At 40.7% G+C, this 14028-nt stretch overlaps 1 protein-coding gene across 1 annotated transcript in view; it reads left to right on the plus strand.

Moving 5' to 3' along the window:
- Positions 1–14028, plus strand: part of LOC126267092 (protein eyes shut) — a 275518-nt gene that overhangs the window by 154627 nt on the left and 106863 nt on the right. Inside the window, exons 11-13 of the mRNA XM_049971959.1 lie at positions 7600–7751; positions 8434–8570; positions 8675–8920. Coding sequence (XP_049827916.1) covers positions 7600–7751; positions 8434–8570; positions 8675–8920 — 535 coding nt within the window. The remainder of the gene's footprint in view (positions 1–7599; positions 7752–8433; positions 8571–8674; positions 8921–14028) is intronic.

Consider the following 14028-nt stretch of genomic DNA (forward strand, 5'->3'; position numbering starts at 1 on the left):
GATGGAGGACGGAACTGTTGCAGGCAGGGTTCAATTTGGATAGTGTCTTGGGGAGTTGGATCATTAGGAGTGGGATCAGGATTGTTTTTCTTCGTGGCAAAGTGATATTTCCAGCAGAGACTACGAGTGTAGGACAGTAAATCCTTGACAAGGGCAGTTTGGTTGAACCTGGGAGTGGGGCTGAAGGTGAGGCCTTTGGATAGGACAGAGGTTTCGGATTGGGAGAGGGGTTTGGAGGAAAGGTTAACTACTGAATTGGGGTGTTGTGGTTCCAGATTGTGTTGACTAGAATTTTGAGGTGTTGGGGGGAGTGGAGCTGGAAGTGGGAGATTGAGTAGATGGGAGAGACTGGGTCTGTGTGCAATGAGAGGAGGTTGAGGTTTGTTGGAAAGGTTGTGGAGGGTGAGTGAGTTGCCTTTCCGGAGGTGGGAAACCAGGAGATTGGATAGTTTTTTGAGGTGGAGGGTGGCATGTTGTTCTAATTTGCGGTTGGCCTGTAGGAGGATGCTATGTACAGCCGGTGTGGATGCGGGAGAGGAAAGATTGAGGACTTTGATTTGGGATAGGAGTTGACGGGTGTGTTCATTGGCCGAGTCGATGTATAGGTGAAGGATTAGGCGGGTGAGGGCTATGGATTGTGCTGTTTGGAACTGGTATAAGGACTGATGGAAAGAAGGATTGCAGCCAGAGATGGGAACTTTAAGTGTGAGGCCTTTGGGAGTAATGCCAAATGTCAGACAAGCCTGAGTAAATAAAATATGGGAGCGTAATCTGGCTAGGGTGAAGGCATGTTTGCGGAGGGAATGTAAATAAAATTTAATGGGGTCGTTGTAGGGATGTTGTGAGGTTGACATGGTATTGGTAGGTGGAAAGGGTAATATGAGGTTAAAGTGAAAGTAAAGAGAGATTTATATAGGGAGAGATAAAGGTGTGAAAAAAGTCGAAAAAGTGTTGGTTTGAGATGAGCTATGTTGATCATGTGCTGAACTTAGGTTGGTGAACAACAATGGGTGCAAAGGTTGGGTAGTTATGTTGTCTCCAGATCACGTTAAAGGGTGGGGAAATTCAAGAAAATTTCGAGAAATTCAAGAAAATTTCGACAAAAAAATTTTTCGAAAAAAGTTTCGAAAAAATGATTTGCGAAATATATATATATATATATATATATATATATATATATATATATATATATATATATATATATATATATATATAAAACAGAAAGAAACTTCCACATGGGAAAAATATATTAAAAATAAAGATTCCAAGACTTACCAAGCGGGAAAGCGCCGGCAGACAGGCACATGAACAAAACACACAGACACACACACAGAATTACAAGCTTTCGCAACTGGCAGTTGCTTCGTCAGGAAGGAAGGAAGGAGAGGGAAAAATGAAAGGGTGTGGGTTTTAAGGGAGAGGGTAAGGAGTCATTCCAATCCCGGGAGCGGAAAGACTACCCTTAGGGGAAAAAAAGGACAGGTGTACACTCGCACACACACACACACATATCCATCCGCACATACACAGACACAAGCAGACATATTTAAAGGCAAAGAGTTAAATATGTCTGCTTGTGTCTGTGTATGTGCGGATGGATATGTGTGTGTGTGTGTGCGAGTGTACACCTGTCCTTTTTTTCCCCTAAGGGAAGTCTTTCCGCTCCCGGGATTGGAATGACTCCTTACCCTCTCCCTTAAAACCCACACCCTTTCATTTTTCCCTCTCCTTCCTTCCTTCCTGACGAAGCAACTGCCAGTTGCGAAAGCTTGTAATTCTGTGTGTGTGTCTGTGTGTTTTGTTCATGTGCCTATATATATATATAAGTTAATATGGAACTTTGATAGTAGGTCTAAAAATCAATTAAACTAAAATGTGTATAATATATAAGCAACACAATGAAAAGAAAATATTAAAAATTAATGATAATGTTTTACAAACAGTAGATGAGGTTTTTTTGCATATAGAGCATTTGTAGACAGTAACTTGATTTGCAGTGAAAGAAATAGACGAAAGGCTTACATTAAAAAGGTCTTTGAATGCTTTTAATAAACTCAACTGTGTTTTAAGAACTAAGTTGCCTATGCGTTTGTAAAGGAAATCTTACATTGTGTATTGCCAGCTTTCATTTATGGCAATGAGACAAACATGGACATTGAAAGTGAAAGTCATTTAATAACAGAGGGTTGCTGGAAATCATTAGAAAACAAAACAAATTGTTCAGGTTATGGACTGGACTGAAAGACATAACTATGACTGTTTGTGTCTCAATTACTTGAAGTTTCCTTTGAGACAGGATTGTTTCTGATCTGTTATTGGAGAGGATTGCACTGTCATCATCAATTATCAGGCAGTCAAGATACTTTTTGAGACATCAAACAATACTTATGACCTTAGTTTTATTTATCATTTTCTAATCAGTTTATCTAAAACTCAGTTAAACATTACTGGGGATAAGCCATTTCCCTTCTTACCCCTGGCTTGATCTTAAATCCTGCAAAAATTTAACTTTTGATGTTATGTCAGTCACACATTATTAGATTATATTTGGGATGAATTTCTCAACTATGAGGTGAAAATTTGGACTTTATAAGTATTGAAAGTGGGATGGAACAGCTTGAAGCTTTCTTTATTATTATTTTGAACTCCTCAAGCATGAACTGTGAGACTGATAATTTTGAAGTTTTTTTTTAAATTTCTGATAGAAAGTTCTGGCGTTATTTCTTGAAAAGTATTGGACAATTTCCATTAGTCCACAGTGTTGGTATTTACATTTTTATGTATTGGTGAGTTTAGATGCATGTTTTTTGAATCTTGAGGAATTCTTGCCATTTGATTTCAAATTGTGAGATTTCCACAATAGCTATGTTTCAACTCTTTCTTCTACAAATTCTGTCATAGTTGTCATTTCAGCATCTGTGCTTTATTTTTCATTGCAGAGTGCCAAGGTTTTGAGACTCATGTCATATTGATTTTTTGTAGGTTATGAGAATCAAGTGATATTTAGGAAAGTAAATTAGAAAAGAATTATACGATACACATTTAAGGTCTTTAGGGCTAAATCTTATTGTTCTAGAGGTTTTCATTTTGGATTTGTTATGCTCAAATGTTTATTATACCTATCTATTTATCCAAACAGGTAATTTCTTTTTCGATACTTTCATTTTGTTTTTCTGTGGTAATTGTCAGCTGTTCAGTTTGAAATTTTGTCTTATGTTTCTACATATACACATACAGTTTGTATGCCATTGTGAAGTACATGACAGGAGTACTTAGCATCATTTCCATAGACAACAAAGACATGCATAACTAGCAATATAGTCATAAAAGTTACTGGATTCATGGACCATCACCCACTACCAAGAACTTCTGCAGTGGCTGCTAGTTGGATGTGCTCTCATTGTGCTTTCATTTGTTGGAGATATTCATATTTCCTTCTTTCTGGGGAGGCAGTAAGTGTGTTGACATTGCCGTCAGATTAAAGATTTGACCTAAGTCAATTAATCTTTCACTTCTTTTGTTTGTCTTGTATGCAAAGAGTATAATCCCTCTGTTCACTTAAATTTTTTGTATGCCAGTTTGTGCACTGAAATCTCCAGCAATAGTTTGTCACAGTGTGTTGTAATTGTATATTTAACTTCTGCCAGTGTTTCTAGAGGTCATCAATTTTTTTAGCATCCTTTCAGTTATAGATGTTTTGAGGGGTTGTGCACATTAATTGACACGTGTGACCTGTTCCCTTACTTGATAGAGAGAAGTGAAATTTTTCTGTCATATATATGAAATTTAGCAATGAATTTATAATATTTCTCTCGACTGCAAATGCTGTGCCACATTGGGGCATTTCATTGGAAGTGGATGTTCCTAGCATTCCTCTATAGCTCGTATAAATTCTGAGTTCAAAATTTATTTCATCTCGATACAGGATTTCTTATATTGACATAATTTGACTGTCAGTTTCATCCAGTAGTTGTTTTCCTTTCCCATTTTGAAAAATTTTATTTATAGTATGGTGATACAGAGCTGGGATCAAATACATAATTTTAAGAGTATACAGTGTAAGAAATGACAAGCAAAATACAGGTACAGAATCAAATGTCCAAAGTATTATACTAAATTTTGTACACATTAGACAAGTTCTTAGATTTCCAAGTACAATCTTTTGATCCAGTTGAGCCCTTCAGGTGATGCATGATGGATGTCATTTATTGATCCCCCGAAGGCTTGTTTTTGGCATTTACACAGTCACTATCTGGAGATGTTGTCCAGCCCTATTTGTGCTTTAGATATCCACAGTTCCCTTGTCCTGTACGGACGCTGTTGATGGTTCTCCACTGGCATCTGGGGAGTGTGAAACCTGGAACTCGCATGGAAGGCTTTTCAACCACATAACCGTAGAACACTGATGATTCTTCCCGTTGACTTCTCCATACTTCGTTGATGTTAAAGTCGGAGGCTTCAAGATGTTGTGCAGTTCACCAAGGAGGTTTTCTTGACTTCAGACGCTGATGTTGTGCTATTAATATATCGCTGTGTATGGGTAGCTTCGGGTTCTTCTGAATGTTTCTCCAGATCTTCAGGAGAGCATCTGATCTCCGTAGAGCTGTAGGTTGGATGCTACTTAAAACTGGTAGGCATGCAGTTTGAGTGCTACATAAGCAGCCTGTGATAAGTCGCATTGTCTGGTTGAGTTACACATCTATCTTGTTGCAGTGAGCACTGTTCATCCAAGTTGGGCAACAGTATTCAGCGACAGAGTATGATAGTGCCAAAGCAGTTGATATTAGGGTTTGAGCACAGCAACCCCAGTAGGTACCAGCAAGCTTCTGAATGATATTCTTAAAGGTCTTCACTTTTGTGGCCACGTCAGAGAGATTTTGTCAGAAAGTTAGGTACTTCGGAGTACTGCAGTACTGTAAGGTTTGTCCTCATAGTTTACCTTCAGCATTCTATAGGTGGAATGCTGAAGTAACAGTTTTCTGAGGGTTTAGGCAGAGGCACCATTTCCTGAAGTATGTGTCCAGGATTTCCATGTCGGCAGTGGTGTAACTGGAGCTCTGGGTTACCAAACAGATGTCATCAGCATATATGAATTTCCTTGAGGTTGTGGCTGGCAAGTCATAAATGTATAAATTGAAAAGGAAATGGGCCAATACAGATCCTTGAGGTAGCCTGTCACTTAATTGGAAAACTTTGCTTCTGTCATTAGTCATTATCAGAGTACATCTGGGCAAGTCTGTTGCTTAACATGCCACTAAGTAGGCTTGTGAGTTTTTGACACTGAATGATGCTCACAAATTTTAAGAGAAGGCCTTCTCGCCATACGGTGTCATAGGCGGTGGATAGATCCAAGAAAGCAGCTATGCTTATGCTCTTCTTCTCATATCCATTTTCAGTAGTGGTTGTTAATTCAATAACTTGGTCATTACAGCTTCTACCAGGCCTGAATCCAGCTTGTTCTATGGGTATTTGTTTATTAATTGTTTCATAGATCCTGTTGTAGATGAGTCGTTGAAGTAGTTTGTAAGCAACACTTAACAGGGCTAGTGGGTGGTAACTTTCTACTTTTATTGGGTCTTTGTTGAGTTTAAGGATTGCTATTAGATTGGTTTTCTTGTATAATGGTGGGTGATTTCCAGTGGAGGGAATATCTGAGAAGAAGTTAGAAAGCCATTTGATAGTTGTTGGTCCACATTGTGTGAGAAATTCAGGGTACATCCCATCAAATCCAGCTGCCTTCCCAACTTTCATGTTTCTGATGGCATCTCTTACTTCCTCTTCATTGAATGGATTGGAAAATTTAGAGTAATTTGGGGGTGCTCTTTTCTTGGTGTTGAGCTGGGTTTTGATTTCCCTTCTTGTCTGCTTATCCTTTGGGCTCTTGGAATTTGAGATTAGATGATTGGCAAAAATCATTCGGCTTGATGGCAGTTTTAGGTTTCACCAGTGCTGAGTTTGTTGCATCCAGTTTTTGGATAACAGATCAAGCTTTAGGAGATAAATGTGTGGTCGAATGATTCTACAGCTTCATGCCAGATCTTCTTCCTATTCTCATCAAGTGACTGCAGAAAATCTGTAGCTTTGCTAACAGTTGAATTTTCTTCATATTCTTCAAGCAATTTTTCACTGTCCTCTATCCAGCCAGGTGTATATTCTTTATGATAGCCTGTAGGGATAAATCATCTGGCTGCTCCTTTAATTATACCTATAAACTGACTGTAGTTACTGTGTATTGGCTTGATCCATCTGATATTGTTATCTGTTTGATTTCTGAATTCAGTTCAGTTAGCTTTCTTGAAATTTCATCTTGGTTTTGGACTGCACAAGGGTTACACATATTCCAGTCTCTATAATAATAGGTCGGTGCTGATTGTGGGGCAAATTTTTAAGTATTAAGCAATGTATCTGGGTATGGGTGCTGTGAAGCTGAGTTGTGAAGCACAGATCAGGTGTATATCCTCTGTTCTAATGTCCTGAATGAAAGGTAGGTGGAACCTTGGCATCAAAAATTACTTCCAAGTTTTCGGTTTTCATCCATTCACAAAGAGCTTCACCATTACTGTAGTTTTCACAATATCCCCATAGATTGTGATGGCTGTTGAAGTTGCCCAGGAATAAAGATGGATGCTGCTGAGATGGCAGAGGAGGAGTAGGGCAGTTTACTCCAGGAGGCTTGTAGACATTGACTATTGTTACACTATCAATTTTGGCTGAAATTATGAAAATATCTTTTTTGCTGCTCACTGAAACTATCTGGTAATTTTTCATATTATGCTTCACATAAACTGCAGGAACATATTTTGGATGGTTATTTGAGGCTATTAGTTTATATCCTGGTATTTGCCCTCTGCTCCTTATCTGTTGATCATCTGCTGTGTGTGTTTCTTGGAGTGCAATGACATCGACTGCATGGTTTTTCGATAGTTTGGATAGACAGTCACATTTCGACCTGCTTATTCCTTCGATGTTAAGTTGGCATATGCGGATAGATGGTCCAGTTCTATGAACTAAGGACATTTTGGTTGTTTGCTCTGCATTCTATGACTGGGAGGTTTTTTCGGGCAGTTTGGTCTCATCCTGTTTTGTTGTTACTCATTTTAGCACCACCCAGAAGCCACGTGTGACTTAGGGTATGTCATGGACACAAGTAACTTTGCCCCCCATTTTGAGAAATGTTATAATTTTTAAGTTACTGTGTAATGTCATAATTAAAATCAGACATTTGGGGAGCTTTGATATTGTCACAGGATTCAATCTCACAGAATCCATTGACTGACAACTTTTCCATCTTGCTAAAAGTTGCAGATAGTAATGAGACTGAACTAAAGTGCTTCGTAGTTACAAAAGGTATTGAGACTTCCCTCAAGTTCCTTTGCAGCTTTTTTATGACTTCTCTAGTCTCTTATTCAGGTTTGGGATCAGCAGCAGCAACTAGGGAGCTACAAAATTTATTCATTAGCTACAATGCGCAAAGTTAATCTGAATGGATTGATAGTAGTTAGACAACGATGTTTGATCTCCCAAAAATCATTATCATGTAGTATCATTTAATTATGATACAAAAAGATATTAATTTTTGACTTGTATTTGTGTTTTTAGGTTGATAATATGCCACGTCATATTTTACATGACTCATTGAGTGCTTCAGGAATTTCTGAATGTGCATCACTTGCATGTTTGTCAAATCCTTGTTATGATGGTGGAACATGTGTAGAACACAACGATGAGTGGAACTGTTTATGTCCTTCAGGGTAAGGTACATAGTTTATTTTTGAAACTCTTGCAGTAATGCACAAGAAATGGCAAACTTTTGAACAGAACAGTATGTAAAATAAAGGAAACACAACCACTTATATGTAGCAGATGGGTGTGTGATGCATAGACACCCACAACAGAGCACAGTAGAACTAGCCTTTGAGCCCTGGCTCTTCTTCTAGCAGAAAGTACACATGATTACACACAGAACCAAACAGACACCGAAACATACTCTACCACAGACTCATTGCCACATCACAGTAGCGTGCTTTTTGTACGTGCGTGTGTGTGTGTGTGTGTGTGTACTTTCTGCCAGAAGAAGATCCATGTCTCAAAAGCTAGTTAACACTGTATTCCATTATGAGTGTTTCTGTGCTCACATCAGTCTGCTTAATGTGTGGGCTGCCTTTGCTTTATTTTATGTAAATGATAAACTAATAAATGTTCTAAAATGTTAAAATTCTTATGTTACAAAACAAATCAAAATTCATGTCATCTCCTAAGATTTATAAAGAGAGAACACTGATTAGTTTTTGTAAGATTTCAAAGAAATCAGATGCATTATTCTTATTATGATTATAGCACATAGTGATTATGTGACTTTTTTCTGCTTGAGAAAATATTTCCTTTTCAAATTTCACTTCCACCTGTATTTACACGCATTGTTATGTTTTTCAGGTATGTTGGGAAAGCTTGTGAGAAATCAGTCTGTGAAGTAAATCCTTGTCAGTTTGGTGCAACATGTGTCATTTTCCCCGGTAGTGGCTTCCTTTGTCTTTGTCCTCTGGGAAAACATGGAATTTTCTGTGAGCATGGTATGTTATTCTGTAATTTCCAAAAACAAAAATAAACTAGTTAACCACCAAATTGTAGAAGGGTATTTTTTGTAATGTTCCATGTTGATTTCTTACTTTTCTAGACTTAGACATTGGCCAGCCTTCTTTCTCTCCATCAGTTGCTGGATTTTCATCATACACTGCGTATCCTTTACCAGGAACTATTCACCACAATATGGAACTAAGATTCCGTTTCAAACCATCAAGCATGGAACAGATAGCACTAATGATTTTTGTTGGTCAAGATGGTTCTCATGATGCTCAATCTGATCACCTTTCTGTGAGCTTCATAAAAGGTTATGTTGTTCTTACTTGGAATCTTGGATCAGGTAACCACCCGCACGTATTTTCAAAACTGGCAGAAATACATAGATTTTATTTTATGTGCATGAAGTGTTATTTCATTAAAGTTTGGATTTCATATTGTACCTCTTTTCACTGTTATTCCCTTCATATATTTGTTGATAATGTAAATTCAGTAGGCACTCCTTATCATAGCGCTCACAACTGAAATTAAAAATATGACTAAAATGAACTTTTTAGGAATTATATTGTTCAAAATGAAATACATGAACTAATGAGAAACAGAAGCTCCATGTGCATTTGATAAGTTACTGTCTTTAATATGAGATAAAATTCAAAATTTATGTTACATTATTATTTAATTTTGATTTGCACAGTGTCATGTGTACAAACTATAGAAATATAATTTCTACGACCAATAAATGCTGTGTAGTTTATAGGATATGAAGAGAATTATTAAAATAAAATTGAGGATATTACATAATACACTGAAGCACCACAGAAACTGGTATAGGCATGCGTATTCAAATACAGAGATCTGTAAACAGGCAGAATACAGCAGTGCAGTTGGCAACATCTACACTCCTGGAAATGGAAAAAAGAACACATTGACACCGGTGTGTCAGACCCACCATACTTGCTCCGGACACTGCGAGAGGGCTGTACAAGCAATGATCACACGCACGGCACAGCAGACACACCAGGAACCGCGGTGTTGGCCGTCGAATGGCGCTAGCTGCGCAGCAGTTGTGCACCGCCGCCGTCAGTGTCAGCCAGTTTGCCGTGGCATACGGAGCTCCATCGCAGTCTTTAACACTGGTAGCATGTCGCGACAGCGTGGACGTGAACCGTATGTGCAGTTGACGGACTTTGAGCGAGGGCGTATATTGGGCATGCGGGAGGCCGGGTGGACGTACCGCCGAATTGCTCAACACGTGGGGCGTGAGGTCTCCACAGTACATTGACGTTGTCGCCAGTGGTCGGCGGAAGGTGCACGTGCCCGTCGACCTGGGACCGGATCGCAGCGACGCACGGATGCACGTCAAGACCGTAGGATCCTACGCAGTGCCGTATGGGACCGCACCGCCACTTCCCAGCAAATTAGGTACACTGTTGCTCCTGGGGTATCGGCGAGGACCATTCGCAACCGTCTCCATGAAGCTGGGCTACGGTCCCGCACACCGTTAGGCCGTCTTCCGCTCATGCCCCAACATCGTGCAGCCCGCCTCCAGTAGTGTCGCGACAGTCGTGAATGGAGGGACGAATGGAGACGTGTCGTCTTCAGCGATGAGAGTCGCTTCTGCCTTGGTGCCAATGATGGTCGTATGCGTGTTTGGCGCCGTGCAGGTGAGCGCCACAATCAGAACTGCACACGACCGAGGCACACAGGGCCAACACCCGGCATCGTGGTGTGGGGAGCGATCTCCTACACTGGCCGTACACCTCTGGTGATCGTCGAGGGGACACTGAATAGTGCACGGTACATCCAAACCGTCATCGAACCCATCGTTCTACCATTCCTAGACCGGCAAGGGAACTTGCTGTTCCAACAGGACAATTCACGTCCGCATGTATCCCGTGCCACCCAACGTGCTCTAGAAGGTGTAAGTCAACTACCCTGGCCAGCAAGATCTCCGGATCTGTCCCCCATTGAGCATGTTTGAGACTGGATGAAGCGTCGTCTCACGCGGTCTGCACGCCCAGCACGAACGCTGGTCCAACTGAGGCGCCAGGTGGAAGTGGGATGCCAAGCCGTTCCACAGGACTACATCCAGCATCTCTACGATCGTCTCCATGGGAGAATAGCAGCCTGCATTGCTGCGAAAGGTGGATATACACTGTACTAGTGCCGACATTGTGCATGCTCTGTTGCCTGTGTCTATGTGCCTGTGGTTCTGTCAGTGTAATCATGTGATGTATCTGACCCCAGGAATGTGTCAATAAAGTTTCCCCTTCCTGGGACAATGAATTCACGGTGTTCTTATTTCAATTTCCAGGAGTGTATATAAGATGACAAGTATCCGACACAGTTGTTAGATCAGTTACTGCTGCTACAGTGGCAGGTTGTCAAGATTTAAGTGAGTTTGAATGTGGTGTTATAGTCTGCTCACGAGTGATGGGATACAGTATCTCCAAGGTAGTGATGAAGTGGGGATTTTCCATATGACCATTTCATGAGTGTACTGTGAATATCAGGAATCCGGTACAACGTCAGATCTCTGACATCGCTGCGGCCGGAAAGAGATCATGCAAGAACAGGACCAATCACAACTAAAGAGATTCATTCATGACAGAAGTGCGACCCTTCCTGAAATTTCTGTAGATTTCAATGCTGGGCCATCAAGTGGCAGTGTGTGAACCATTCAATGAAACATCGACATGGGCTTTTGAAGTTGAGAGCCCACTCATGTACCCTTAATGACTGCATGACACAAAGCTTTACACCTCGCCTGGTCCTGTCAATGCCAACATTGGACTGTTGGTGACTGGAAGCATTTTACCTGGTCGGGTGAGTCTTATTTCAAATTGTTTTATGCGAATGGACATGTATCTACAGGTATGAAGACAACTTCATGAATCCATGGACCCTGCATGTCAGCAGAGGACTGTTCAAGCTGGTGAAGACTCTGTAATGGCGTAGCGCATGTGCAGTGGCAGATATGGGACCCCTGATGGGTCTAGGCATGTCCCTGACAGGTGACACATACATAAGCATCCTGTCAGATCACATGCATCCATTCATGTCCATTGTGCATTCCGATGGACAATGTGACACCCCACACATCTAGAATTGCTACATATTGGCACCAGGAACACTCTTCTGAGTTTAAACCCTTGTGCTGGCCACCACACTCCCCAGACATGAATTCTATTGAGCATATCTGAGATGCCTTGCAACGTGCTGTTCAGAAGAGATCTCCTCCCTCTCGTACTCTTACACATTTACGGACAGCCCCGCAGGATTCATGGTTTTAGTTCCCTCCATCAGTACCTCAGACATTAGTCAGGATCATGCCACGTCATGTTGCAGCATATCTGCATGCTCACAGGGGTCCTACATGCTATCAGGCAGGTGTACCAGTTGTTTGGCTCTTCATTGTATATATAGTTTAATGCTCCAAAATTGTAATTTATGTTATGTAGCACCACACTGCTAATAATTTGCAGACATGATAAAAACTGTTTGAAAAGTATGGCAATATCCTCCACCACCCTCTCTGAGTTGTCCCCTCATATCTATCATTGTCTTGGAAGCAGAATGTGACCTCCAGAAAATTATCCACAAGTTACAGGGGACTGGAAGTACCCAAAATTTGCCACTCTAGCATCTTCAGTATGCAAATTTTTGAAACAATTCTCAGAGCAAAATATGCTGAATGGAGTCTCTGAGAGTGTTTCATTACACTTGTAAGGTATCATGCAGGGGAGCGAGTACCGAATCATCATGTGCCATGTCACTCATTACACTTGCCGTTGGTGGGGAGGCTTGCGTGCCTCAGCAATACAGATAGCCGTACCGTAGGTGCAACCACAATGGAGGGGCATCTGTTGAGAGGCCAGACAAACGTGTGGTTCCTGAAGAGGGGCAGCAGCCTTTTCAGTAGTTGCAAGGGCAACTGTCTGGATGATTGACTGATCTGGCCTTGTAACACTAACCAAAACGGCCTTGCTGTGCTGGTACTGCAAGCGGCTGAAAGCAAGGGGAAAGTACGGACGTAATTTTTCCTGAGGGCATGCAGCTTTACTGTATGGTTAAATGATGATGGCGTCCTCTTGGGTAAAATATTCCGGAAGTAAAATAGTCCCCCATTCGGATCTCCGGGCGGGGACTACTCAAGGGGATGTCTTTATCATGAGAAAGAAAAATGGCGTTCTACAGATCAGAGTGTGGAATGTCAGATTCCTTAATTGGGCAGGTAGGTTAGAAAATTTAAAAAGGGAAATGGATAGGTTAAAGTTAGATATAGTGGGAAATAGTGAAGTTCAGTGGAAGGAGGAACAAGACTTTTGGTCAGGTGACTGCAGGGTTATAAACACAAAATCAAATAGGGGTAATGCAGGAGTAGGATTAATAATGAATAGGAAAATAGGAATGCAAAGTGAACGCATTATTGTGGCCAAGATAGATACGAAGCCCACACCTACTACAGTAGTACAAGTTTATATACCAACTAGCTCTGCAACTGACAAAGAAATTGAAGAAATGTATGATGAAATAAAAGAAATTAATCAGATTGTGAAGGGAGACGAAAAATTAATAGCCATGGGGTGACTGGAATTTGGCAGTAGGAAAAGGGAGAGAAGGAAACGTAGTAGGTGAATAGGGATTGGGTGGAAGAAATGAAAGAGGAAACCGCCTGGTAGAATTTTGCACAGAGCACAACTTAATCATAGCTAACACTTGGTTCAAGAATCATGAAAGAAGGTTGTATACATGGAAAAATCCTGGAGATACTGACAGGTTTGAAATAGATTATATAATGGTAAGACCAGGTTGTAAATTGTAAGACATTTCCAGGGGCAGATGTGGATTCTAACCACAATCTATTGGTTATGACCTGTAGATTAAAACTGAAGAAACTGCAAAAAGGTGGGAATTTAAGGAGATGGGACCTGGATAAGCTGACTAAACCAGTGGTTGTACAGTGTTTCAGAGAGAGCATAAGGCAACAATTGACAGGAATTGGGGAAAGAAATACATTAGAAGAAGAATGGGTAGCTTTGAGGGATGAAGTAGTGAAGGCAGCAGAGGATCAAGTATGTAAAAAGACGAGGGCTAGTAGAAATCCTTGGGTAACAGAAGAAATATTGAATTTAATTGATGAAAGGAGAAAATATAAAAATGCAGTAAATGAAGCGGGCAAAACGGAATACAAACGTCTCAAAAATGAGATTGACAGGAAGTGCAAAATGACTAAGCAGGCATGGCTAGAGGACAAATGTAAGGATGTAGAGGCTTATCTCACGAGGGGTAAGATAGATACTGCCTACAGGAAAATTAAAGAGACCTTTGGAGAAAAGAGAACCACTTGCATGAATATCAAGAGCTTTGATGGAAACCCAGTTCTAAGCAAAGAAGGGAAAGCAGAAAGGTGGAAGGAGTACATAGAGGGTCTATACAAGGGTGATGTAC

Source organism: Schistocerca gregaria, chromosome 4, assembly GCF_023897955.1.
Source record: "Schistocerca gregaria isolate iqSchGreg1 chromosome 4, iqSchGreg1.2, whole genome shotgun sequence".
NCBI lineage: Eukaryota > Metazoa > Arthropoda > Insecta > Orthoptera > Acrididae > Schistocerca > Schistocerca gregaria.